This window comes from Rhinatrema bivittatum, chromosome 2 (genome assembly GCF_901001135.1).
Source record: "Rhinatrema bivittatum chromosome 2, aRhiBiv1.1, whole genome shotgun sequence".
NCBI classification, from domain to species: domain Eukaryota; kingdom Metazoa; phylum Chordata; class Amphibia; order Gymnophiona; family Rhinatrematidae; genus Rhinatrema; species Rhinatrema bivittatum.
The window spans coordinates 141,604,107-141,616,724 of record NC_042616.1 but is presented as its reverse complement, the minus strand read 5'-3'; the positions used below and the strand labels follow the sequence as shown (position 1 = coordinate 141,616,724).

Sequence of the window (12,618 nt, the reverse complement as noted above, 5' to 3'; positions counted from 1 at the left end):
CCAAAGTGCGCCCAAGCTCAAACCCGGACACTGTGCGCTGCAGCACTGCATGTGAGCCACGCAGCCAGCCTGGTGCAGGTTTTAGCTTAATGCATTCTCTTGTGTTTATGTTATTAGTCCAAAAACAATATTGTCAGACTTACTGGGTAGTTTACGCTTCAGCGGGTAACTGCATATGCTAAATCAATCGAATTTCATTTTGACAGATAGAATTCTTTGTGTGCCTTCAGGCTTCATTCTTACCTCCTTTCCAATCTCCTGCTGCATATGCACTAATAATAATTATAACCACTCTATTAGTTTGTGTATAGGAATAGATTACGGCTGTCCAGGAGTAAGAAATTATTCATACTGACCTTTCTTTTCTTTGATGAAGTAGCAGGCATAGTGCACCATGAAAGCAGATACGAAATAAAGAACACATTCTAAATCTCACCACTATTACCATATCCGTCATGCTTAATTGCAGGATAAATAAATATTCTTGACATCAAAAGAATACCTAAACCCTGCCAAACTGATTGTTTGTAATTGTCTTCCTTTAAGGGAATGTGCTGAAACAGAGAGGGGTTTGTTGTTTTTTTTTTCTCTTCAAATGACATCTGGAAAGAGAATCTGAGAACAAACTTGTGCAAAAATGTGAACCTTGCATCTGGATTACTTTTTCTTTGCTTTACCTGAGTAGGTGGGGCACACAGGAATTCTTGCTCCCCCTTCTGTGTTGCCCACTGTCTAGTCTGTGCATGCCAACTGCTCTTGACGCTGCATCTGGTTTGTCAGTAGCAGTTTCAGAATTCCCACCCTGCAGAGCTGTCCCCTGCCTTACCCTGCCGCAGTCCACAGGTCTGATTCAACCTGGTGTCTGGTCACCCTAGCACTTCCAGAAAGTGAATCCAAACTGGTAGTGCAGGCTTCTCTGAGGCAGCCACACACCCGACAACAGCCTGCCTGCTGAGCCAGAACGCCGAGAAGAAATTTTAGGATTTGTTCTGGGCACAGAAAAATATTCCTGCTGAATCGAAATGTCCAAGCCGTCACGTCTGGCCAGACCTTTAGCAGTTAGCGCTGGGTCAAAACTACCTTCATCCAGGAAAGAGGATTGCAACAGCAGATCGAGAAAAGTCAAATCTGGGGAGAAGGTTCTGAGAGCTGGAAGTGAGGGGACCTTGGTGAAGAAGAAGCAGCAGGTGCAAAGAGTTTCTGATGCACACAAAGGTAACAGAGAAGTCTTCTGATTTTTCCAGAAATATAAACTCATCAGCTTTTTAGCTTGTAGTACTGTTTCTTGTGCAACATTTTGCCAGTGTTAAATTGGTATAGGATGCTTCTTCCAGATTCCTTTTTAAGAGAAAATAATTTCTCTATCTCTTACTAAGTAAAACAATGCTGTAATTGTGTTAAGACACATTCTATGGAATGAGAAGTTAGCCAGCAAGCTGCTTCATGAAGTAAGATAAAACAGTTTTGACTAGCTTTCAAGAGGTGCGCTCACGTCGTCAGGTCTATGGAGACCTGTATCTGGGGAAGCATACTATAGTACTGGCAGCGTTCAGGCTGAAAAAGAAAAAGAAAACATAGCTGCAGCTTAACAACGTGAGGAGAGAAATAAAATCCCCCCCCCCCCCCCCCAACCAAGGTACTACTCTGAATTTCTGTTGAGATGAAAGTCTCTTCAAACAGTAACAGGATTTTTTCCCGAATCCATCCTTAGCTGTACATTCCTGGAAAATGGATAACAAATAGTTAATTCTATATTTAAAAAAAAAAAAAAAAGGGAATAGCCTATAAGGAGCTTTAAAAGATACTTTATAATTTCTAAGACTCTCAAATGGATAGATAAATAAACAAGTAATTGTTTAAACAATGTTTATTTGTGAATTATAGTATTCACCTGGATAGACAGGAGTCGCATGCTGATGATTCTCATTTGTCCATTGAAAGTTAGGACAGAGATGCACGTCACTGCCTCTGGGAGAGTTTGAATAGTTTATTTTTATTTATATCAACACACTACTTTATTCCTATCATAAAAGAGTTTATTTAACTGGAAGTTCCATTATTCAAATATCAGTGTTCTTAATAAGAATATTAATTGCAGAGTCCTGTATAACAAAATCTGCTGTCCCCTGTCTTTCACAAACATGCAGTTAGAACAACAAAAAGTCCACCACAAGTTAGTAACTTGAAACTGCAGATTTTCACATCACACTTAGGCCTCCAGAGGTTAACATTCCTGTGCCCCTAGCCAAATACAGGTTTTTAAAGAATGCTCTCTGCCATGACTAATTGCACAAGGCAGAGGGAGAGGTGATAACATTTTATCTGATCTAATTTTATGGCGAGTGTTCTTTGTTCAGGGAAAGAAAACTTGGAATGAAGCTTGTAAGGCAGAAGTTGTCAGGTCTGAAAAACTCTCCTTGGGCAGGTTCAGCAGGCATTCCTCTGGGTCGGACATCTCCTGTTCAGGTTTCCTCATGAAGGAGCTTTCCTTTTACCTAAAGTCGTACACTAGTTGTTGAAAGCTGTGTCAGTGATATCATTTAGAATATTTTTCCTATTAGAAGTGAAGGGATAGTGTTTTGCTTTTTTTTAATATTGATGATTTATGAAGTTTAACAGCAAGAATGTACAAAGCTTCCGAGGCCCCTCACTTTCTCCTTGCTTTCGAGAGCAGTTTGGGGGTGTCAGATGTCCTCTTGTGCTGGGAACTTTGTGGCATTTGGCTCTGCATGCAGGACCCTGAAGGATCCCTTGGGAGGGGGCTTCTTGACTGCTGGCCATGTATCCATTGACCTCCAGCAGCCCTTACAGTTAGCTGAATCTGGAAGGATGTGTTCAGGAGCTCTTAGGACTGGGATTATGTACTTTGGTTGAAAGTAGGGATTAGTCCATCACGTTCAACCTTCTGTCGGAGAAGTGGGGCTGAGAGAGAGAATTGAGGAGGAGAGGAGAAAGTGGACTGCCTGAGCTGGGGAGGGTTGTCAGAGAGGATCAGGGCAGGAGGTCCTGGGAAGGATCGTGTGAGAGGGGCGGTGCACCCCGTAATAACTGAAAGTGCCCCCTTCATGTTGCAGCCAGCCCTGATCCAGAGACCTCGTGTCAAAAAAATGATTTTTTTTAGTGAAACCAGGAAGGATTATTTCTTATCAAACAGAACATCAAGAAGTCTGATTAAAAAGCATTGATGCCGCATATGAGACCTGTCATTCATTGTTTACTAAAATAGCTGGAAAACCTCACTCAGCATCCTATTCTGTCATGTAAACATTTGGGGGAGGGGGCAATTTTAAGACTGTCTGCATAAGTGCACGCGCTTCCACTGATTTTCAAAGCGAGTGTGTGCACATACTTTACCTAAAAAGTATCCCAGGCACTTTTCTGCACACGCACCTGCTAATGTGTGCCGGTGCTTCCCATGGCAAAAACTACAGGCGTACGTTTGAAAATGGAAAAGTATGAGCATAGTTCCACCCTGCTCCCCAGGGGAGCACCTTCCCTGACTGGGGGTAACGGTGTGGGCCTATAGGGCAGACAGTAAAAGCTCATTTCCATGGGTAAAGCACTGTTTTTTTACCCCCAAAAATGGCTTTTAAAATCACCTTCTTGCTTTGTAAGGTGCCCTTTGCAACTGAATGAGTGTAAAGTACATTTAATTTGCTGTTAATGAGTGACCGCTTGTTGTATTTGTAGTTCTGCTCCTGCTAAGGCCTTTTGATGTACTTAAATGGGGCGATCAGCTTTACCATCAGTCGTCAGGCTGTCCAGGGAGAGTAGTCCTCAAGGAAGGCAGCTTCTCCTCATAGGTTGATCCCACTGTCAGTTTTCTTACTTTGATTATTTTCTTTGTATATTTCCCAAACCTTTGATTTTTGTCTTTCCTCCTTGAATATGGGATCCAAATTTGTAAACGTTATTTTGAATGTGGCCTTATACGGTAGTAATGTGACTAGTGCCTCATGGCCTGTTCACTGCTCATCAGTGGATATCAGTTATTCATGGCAGAATGACATCTAACAAATCAGAAAAATGCATTTTTCTCAGTGTTGTAATGTACCTTTAACCTCATCTCACCCACTGATTAAAAACTTAAGAAGTGCCATGCTGGGTCAGACCAAAGGCCCACCGAGCTCAGCATCCTATCTCCAACAGAGGCCAACCCGGATCTCCTGGAAGTATCCGGCAGGTCTCAGAGTGGCTCCATTTCTGGTTTCTCACTCCCAGGGATAATTTGTGGTGGATTTCCCTAAGTCTACATGGATAGTAATTGTTTATGGACTTTTCTTTCAGGAACATGTCCAAACCCTTTTTAAACTCAGCTTTGCTAGATGCCTTGACCACATCCTTTGGGGGGAAAAAAAATTCCACAGTTTAATCGTGCAATGAGTGAAAGAATTACTTTCTCCAATTTGTTTTAAATCTGCTAGCTGTTAGTTTCATGGAGCGTCCTCTAATCCTTGCATTATCTGAAAGAGTAAAATAACCATCCCTACACACTTATTCCACCCCACTCACGATTTTGTAAATCTCTATCATATTTCCTCTCGGTCATCTCTTCTCCAGCCTGAAGACTCTGAACCTGTTTAGCCTTTCTTCTTCATAAGGGAGCCATTCCATCCTCTTTATCATTTCTCCAGCCCTTCTCTGACCTTTTTATAGTTACACTGTATCTTTATTGAAATGGGGCAACCAGAACTGAATGCAATGGGCAATAGAAACTATTACAAGTACAAGTTGATGCTCTGCTGGGTTCACTATCGCATTCAAGTTTGTATTGGCAACAAAACCAGAACCATTATTTTCTAGGCCTGCCTCCAAATCGTTCATTTTAGAGGTGAAATAATGGATCAAGTAGTGCAGCCTTAACGCCTGATTATTTTAGGCACAGGAATCTGTTAGTGCCATTGATTATTAAAAGCTGGAACTCGTCTTTAAACCACATCTTTCTGAAGGCATCAGTCCAACATTTTTCTATTGGTAAACATGCGTGTACCTGCGTAAAAATGATGTCTGATTATTGCTGTCTCCCTATGTGTGGGTAAAAGTAATGCTCGCTGTTTGCAGCATACATACTTTTAGTTGTGGGGTAAGGGCAGCGGAGGCAAAGTGCAGAGGGGGAGTGGCTATTTTTAAATCCCACTATGCGTATTGTGCACCTGTTTCAGTGTATCCTTATTCTATGCATTGGCAGGATATTCAAAAAGGAAACTCCGTAAGGAGTTTTCCTGTGAAAATGAGCTTGCAGTCCAGTTTGGGCGGTCCACATGGCCCCCTTCTCACCCCCCACCTCATGTTTTAATATTTTATTCCTCAGTTCTGTTTTCTTTTATTTATAAGCCTCTCTCTGTCTGCACATGTATTTGTTTTATCCAAGGCCACACTAGCCTTTTTGGGGTGAAACGAGAAGACTGTCAAGTGCTATAAAAGTTCGGGACTTCCTTATTTTCAAGCAGTACAACATTTAGGGCTCAGGGAACTAAGTGCATGGAATTTGGATTAACACTGTCATTAAATTTTTATTTTTTTTTACTTGTAGGAAAGGAATGTCGTGCACTTTCTTGATCCTGTGCTGTGTAGGAAAGTTAATCTAGCACTCACATGAATACAGTAACTGTTTCCTTACTAAGCTATGTTCGCAGGCATAAATGGGGATCATATGGCCTTAGGGGAAGAGGAGACCTCATTGCTGGGAGTCATCTCTTTAGTTCTGCAAAATCCCAAGGGCACACATGGAGAAGGAACGTTTGGCTTGCAAATTCGGCATCCTGGCAGATTTTCTGTTGAATCAGCAGATGCCCTGCAGAGCCCATACGTGCACTTTTATGTGACACTGATGCCGGGTGGTAGCTCACTGAATGTGCCCCACTGTGATTACTGTAAATGTTAAACAATGCACTCATTGTGTTTCTCCGGTGGGGATTACTGAGCTTGTTGCCCTTTTTAACCTGTGTTAAACAGTAACAAAATAAAACCAATGTTTTCTGAGCAGTAGTGCATATCTGCTTTTAGTTCCTGACTTCATTCTATTGATGCTTGCAGAGCGGAAGTTATGCAGACTTTTTTTTTTTTTTTTAAGAGGCTTTTAAATACTGTGACTCTCATGACAAGTATTTACTTGTTTTTTTGTTTTTTTTTAATATTTGCTAAGCTACATAATGCCCAATTATTCATAACAATGGTTGCATACATAACTTGGTATTTTAGGTGAGACGTTTAATACGTTCATAATGGAGAAAAAAACTGTTACTAAGAAGAAGTAATCTTAAATTGCTCAACGCACATACTGGTATTCTGATTTTTTTGTTATAGCAAGTTACAGTCGTGATTATTCTGTCCAATGACTGTGGCTTAGTGCATTATAAAAAATAAAAAAGGAATGCAGCGTGAGCTCGGTGTCTCAGCGGTGTCGCCCTGGGGGAGGCCTGGACCTGAGCCTTTAGCCCAGCTCCTGCTACTTGGGTCGGCAATGGAGCCTTGTGGAGAGAAAGTGTTGCCCGAGAGCTGGAACTGTGAAACTCTGCTGGCTGGTTCAAAAACGTACTTGTGCTTTATTCCAGAGAGCCGCAGTAGCCTTGGCTCACCCCGAGAGTTCACTACCTGTGTTCCTGCACCCGCTCTGCTGAACGACTCTGGCTAAAATCCCTTGCCCGTGCAGATTTCATGAATTTCAAATTTATGCTGGCAACCTTGTAGACAGCTATTGCACATGCAAAACAAGAGGACTACGTCCATCTGACAAACTCTTGCATCCACCACCACGCTCTCTTTGCCACACTCAGTTCCCTCCTCAAACTTCCTCACCTCCCCCCCCCCCCCCCCACCCACTTCAATCTCTGCCCAAACTATGGCTGACTGCCTCTATAACAAGATTCACAAAATTAGTCTTGAGTTCTCAATCAGGTCACTTTTACCTCCCTTTCCCCCACTTCTTTCCTCTACCCTTCTGTGGCAATGTGAGCAGTCTGAGATGGCCAGAGAATAGACTCAGGCTAGATTCTGGTAGATCTTTCATATATTTCTTTATAGTAAAAAAAAAAACAAAACCCAAAAAAACAAAATCAGCTCTGCTATTCTTCACAGTTCAGAAAACAAAGGCAGAAATACAAGTTACAGTTTGGTTTCTGGGCCTAAAGAAAGAGAATACTAGGCCTACTGTTCCCTCTTGGGCCGGGCTAATTGTACTCCTCTCCTAAGGAACTCTGCCCAGCTCTAGGATTCCCTGCTGTAGTAGGTTTAAGGTGGATTGGGCCAGTTCTCTGGAGCCAGTCTTTTAAAATGTTCTGGGATTTTCTCCTGTATACACCTTCACACCTTCCCCTGGCCTCCACCACTCTCTCCTCCTTTCCTGACGTCATAGTGAAGGAAACTTCCCCTCTTTTCTCTCTTCCTTCAGACTCACAACTTGTTCCTCTGATCCTATTCCCCCACCCAGTTCCTCAGTTCTATCTCCATCCACTGCAGTTATTCCTCCTATCTGTCACATCCATAATCTATCACTCTCCACTGCTACTGTTCCTTCTTCCTTCAAACATGCTATGGTTATGCCACGCCTTAAAAAGGCCTCACTGGATCCTACCTGTCCTGCCAACTATCATCCTATCTTCCTCTCCTTTTTGCTTCCAAACTACTTGAACATGCTGTTCACCGCCACTGTCTTGACTTTCTTGCATCTCAACCATACTTGATCTTCTCCAGTCTGGTTTTCGCCCTCTACATTCAAGTGAAACAGGCATTGCAAAAGCCTCAAATGACCTTTTTATGGCTAAAGCTAAAGGCCTTTACTCGGTCCTTATCCTCCTTGAATATCTGTGGCTTTAGACACTATTGATCACCACCTAATCCTTGAGACTCTTTCCTCACTTGGATTTCGGGATTATGTCCTGTCTTGGTTCTCTTCTTACCTCTCCCAACACGTTTTTTAGCAAACAGAATGTTCGAAATTATTAGGAAGGAAATGGTTAATAAAACAGAAAATGTCATAATGCCTCTATATCACTCTATGGTGAGACTACACCTTGAATACTGTGTACAATTCTGGTTGCCACATCTCAAAAAAGATATAGTTGCGATGGAGAAGGTACAGAGAAGAGCAACCAAAATAGTAAAGGGGATGGAACAGCTCCCCTATGAGGAAAAGCTGAAGAGGTTAGGGCTGTTCTGCTTGGAGAAGAGATGGCTGAGGGGGGATATGATAGAGGTCTTTAAAATCAAGAGAGGTCTTGAATGAGTAGATGTAAATCGGTTATTTACACTTTTGGATAATAGAAGGACGAGGGGGCACTCCATGAAGTTAGCAAGTAGCAGATTTAATATTAATTGGAGAACATTCTTTTTCTCTCAACGCACAATAAAGCTCTGGAATTTGTTGCCAGAGGATGTGGTTAGTGTAGTTAGCGTAGCTGGGTTCAAAAAAGGTTTGGATAAGTTCTTGGAGGAGAAGTCCATTAACTGCTATTAATCAAGCTGACTTAGGGAATAGCCACTGCTATTAATTGCATCAGTAGCATAGGATCTTCTTGGTGTTTGGGTAATTGCCAGGTTCTTGTGGCCTGGTTTGACCTATGCTGGAAACAGGATGCTGGGCTTGATGGAACCTTGGTCTATAGAGATGTGAATCGTGTGATCGATCGTCTTAACGATCGATTTCGGCTGGGGGTCGTGGTTTTGTTTTTGTAAATATCGTGTAAATCGTAAATCGTGGGAGGGCGGGAAAACCGGCACACTAAAAATCCCTAAAACCCACCCCGACCCTTTATAATAAATTCCCCACCCTCCCAAACCCTCCCAAAATGCCTTAAATTACATGGGGTCCAGAGCGGGGGTCCCGGTGTGATCTTTTACTCTCGGGCCTGCGGTGCATTGTAGAAATGGCGCCATTTTGCACAAAATGGCGCCGGCCGTACGGCAAAACGATTCGACTGCAGGAGGTCGTTCCCGGACCCCTGCTGGACTTTTGGCAAGTCTTGTGGGGGTCAGGAGGCCCCCCCAAGCTGGCCAAAAGTCCCTGGGGGTCCAGCGGGGGTCCGGGAGCGATCTCCTATGTTCCTGTCATCGGGGGACAAAAAACAAAATGGCGCCGGCGCTACCTTTGACCTGTCATATGACATATGTCATATGACATATGTCATATGACAGGGCAAAGGTAGCGCCGGCGCCATTTCTACAATGCACCGCAGGCCCGAGAGTAAAAGATCACACCGGGACCCCCGCTCTGGACCCCAGGTAATTTAAGGCATTTTGGGGGGGTTCGGGAGGGTGGAGGATTTATTTTAAAGGGTCGGGGTGGGTTTTAGGGTTGTTTTAGTGTGCCGGTTTTTCCGCCCTCCCCCTTCCCCTCCCCCTTCCCCCGATTTACGATTTTTGACGATAAATCAGGGGAATTCCTATTGTATTGCGCTTCTAACGATTTTTGACGATTTAAAATATATCGGACGATATTTTAAATCAAAAAATGATTCACATCCCTATTGGTCTGACAATTTCTTATGTTGTTATGATCCTCCTCTACTCCATACCACTATCAATTGATGTGCTTCAGGGTTCTGTCCCTAGCCCTCTTCTCCTTTCCCTGTATACTAATTCCCTTGGTATTCTGATTTCCTCTCATGGCTTTCAATATAATTTATATGCTGATAACTCTCAGATCTACCTCTCTACAACAAAAATCTCATCAGAAATCCAGTCCCAGATCTCAGTCTGCTTGTTTGACATTGTTGTTTGGATGTCCCACTTTCATCTTAATCTCAACATGGCTTAGACTGACTTATATTTTCCCCAAATCCACCACCCCTCCTTTCTCTATTACTGTGGATAATACAGTCATCCTCCCAATCCCCTCAACCCATAACCTAGGATTCATGTTTGACTCTCTCTCTCTCTCCTTCTCTTCACATATCCAAAACTCTACTAAAACATGCCATTTCTTTCTCTATAACTTCACCAAAATCTATCCCTTTCTTTTTTTCTGAACAGTTCTTATCCACGCTCTCATCTCTTCCTGCTTAGACTATTGCAATCTGCTCCTCACAGGTCTCCTGGTGAGCCATCTCTCTCCAATACAATCCATCCTAAATTTAGCTGTGTGACTTATCTTTTGTCAAAGTCACTACACCAATATAACCCTTCTACTGAAGTCACTGACTTGGCTCCCTATCCATTCCAGCATACAATTCAAGCTCCTCTTACTCACCTAAAAGTGCCTTCACTCTGCAGCTCCTCACTACCTCTCCTCTCTTATCTCTGTCTACAGCCCTCCTCATGCTGTTGCGATTCCGGGTCACCCCCAGAATCGCCACCCACCTTATCGGGAGTCCGCGCAGGTCCCGCGCTCCCCGGGCCTCCAGGGACCTCGGCTGCCGCAGGCCCGGCGTCTCCCCACCTTGCCCGGGCCTGCAGCTACTTCTCCTCCTGCCTCTTCGCCGCGCCGGAACAGCCGGCGCCTCGCGGCATTAGGCCCCGCCCCCTAGACGCGCGCGCGCGCGTGTGTCTCAGCCCAGAATTTAAAGGCGCCAGCGCGGGAACCTTCGGGGACGCCTCCTGATGACATCAGACGCTGCAGGGTACTTAAGCCCTGCAGCTGGACTAGGACTTTGCCTTGCAACGAGGTTCCCAGGTTTTCCTGTATCCAGTTGCTGCGTTCCTGCTTCCTTGTCTTCTACTTGGCTCCTGACCCCGGATTGGCTTACGGTAATTCTCTGGCTTCTGACCCCGGACCGGCTTACGTTGATTCTCTGGCTTCTGACCTTGGACTGGCTTACGGTGATTCATTGGTTCCCGACTCTGGACTGGCGAGCAACGACTCTTCGGCACTCAACTTTGGACTTCTTCCGACCAGGCCCCCGCGGGCCCTCCTATGTCCCAGCAGCCGGGTTCCTACGGGCTCCTCCTGGGGGGACTCCGGCTTCCAGGGTGAATCTCCTAAGTCCCAGCGGCCGAACTCCTACGAGCTCCTCTCGGGGGAGGATCGGCTTCCAGGGCGAAGATCTTCTCACCACAGTGCCAGTGCCACCATCTCCTGCTTCCTCGCCAAAGCCCTTGGTCGCATAGGGCTCCCAGGGTTCCACCTTCGGCCAGCCACCAGTCTGTCCTTGCCGCCTCCCGGCCGGGGCCACTGCTGCAACCATCTTCAGCAATCCATCCTCTGGCTCCGACTGGCCGAGGGTCCACGAATCCAACACATGCACTCTACTGACCAGATAAATCACTTCTATCTATGCCCTTCTCCTCTACCGCCATTTCCCAACTCCATTCTTCCCACTTGTCTGCACCATGTGCTTGGAATAGACTTCCTGAGCTGGTGCGTCATGCTCCCTCTCTTGTCTTCTTTAAATCCTAATCTAAACCCCACCTTTTTGAGGCTCTTGGTTTGCTCTCAGCCTCATTAACTAATTTTAACAATTGTCTGTTGACCTGTATGTTTGTCTTGATTAGATTGTAAGCTTTACTGAGCAGGGAATGTCTCTTGTGTGTTGTTGTTTGTGCAGTGCTGTGTAAGTCAGAGTAACACTATAGAAATGTTAAGTAGTAGCAGTAATCCAAGCTTTGCAGTCAGGGGGTTGTTACTGCAATAGCTGGGCTAGAAGGGAGGTTCAAAGAAAGCATACAAATTGATCCCCTCCCTCTCAGTTATCATGCAAGAAAGCTCATACCATTGTACTTTTAATGGGAACTGATTCCAGGTGAGCTGGAAGATCAAAAGAGCCATGCCAGCAATGCAAGGAATATGTAAGGAGAAAAGCATCAGAGCTTATTTGCTTTTATAATATTTTAATATTCAAGAATATTGATTATTATTTCAGAAGCTCTCATGGAATGGCAATTTCCAGTTCCAATACGTTCTGTATTTTTCTCAGGAAAATGCTACAATAGGCATGTAATCCCACATTTAAATTATGACTCAATTTCTACAGGCTGTAATAGCAGTAGATGGAAATTACTAGCAGCATAATGCATTTTGATATGTAATATGCACATATATGTTTTTACTGCCTGTAGGAGTATTAAAACTCCTAATAGTTCTAAAATATTGGATTCAAACTAATTAGAGTCAAAATCAGAGTGATGTGCTGTGAGGCACCAATCTGAAACCAGGGCTTTAAATTATAATTCCAACTGTTTGCTTTTTGACTGGCCATTTTCAATGAATGTCTTTCATTACTACTGATTGATCATAGCAATGCTGGTGTTAGATTTATGACTATCATACCTTAATACAGCAACTAAGAAAGCTGAGGATGTCCTTAAGGATTTAAAAGCTGCCAGTGTATTGACAGTTTAGATCATATATATTTGTCAGTCTTGTGAAGGCTAGGGGCATGGATTACAGATGCTGAGGAAAAACAATTATTGGGGAATACTGCAAGGAATAACTTGTGATTTTGTGGAATTCAGTGTCACCACGAGGGCCACATTTGACACATACTTTCAAACTGAGAGGGTCATTGTTCACATTGCGTTAGGGCCTTATCATGGGTGTTAGGGCCCTAATTCCCGCAATAATGCCATAATGCATGCGATAAATAACGCATTGCGAAATGCGTATGCAAATTTTTTACATTTTGTCAAATGGGAGGCATTTATGAAAATGAGGGACACTTAGTGTTGCATGTGATAGTATAATGC

The 12,618-nt window shown here is 43.9% G+C and overlaps 1 protein-coding gene across 9 annotated transcripts in view; it reads left to right on the top strand.

Annotated features, from left to right (window-relative positions):
• The first annotated feature begins 870 nt into the window (after positions 1-870).
• KIAA1217 (KIAA1217 ortholog) overlaps positions 871-12,618 on the top strand; it is a 925,495-nt gene continuing 913,747 nt past the window's right edge. For 5 of the 9 annotated variants that reach the window (XR_003854495.1, XR_003854494.1, XR_003854493.1 and 2 more), the window contains exon 1: positions 871-1,215. Coding sequence is in view for 5 of the 9 variants with exons in the window: in XM_029588689.1 (XP_029444549.1) it covers positions 1,023-1,215 (193 nt within the window). In the remaining 4 variants the exon portion in view is untranslated. The remainder of the gene's footprint in view (positions 1,216-12,618) is intronic. The other 4 variants (XM_029588684.1, XM_029588680.1, XM_029588681.1 and 1 more) reach the window with 4 other exon arrangements.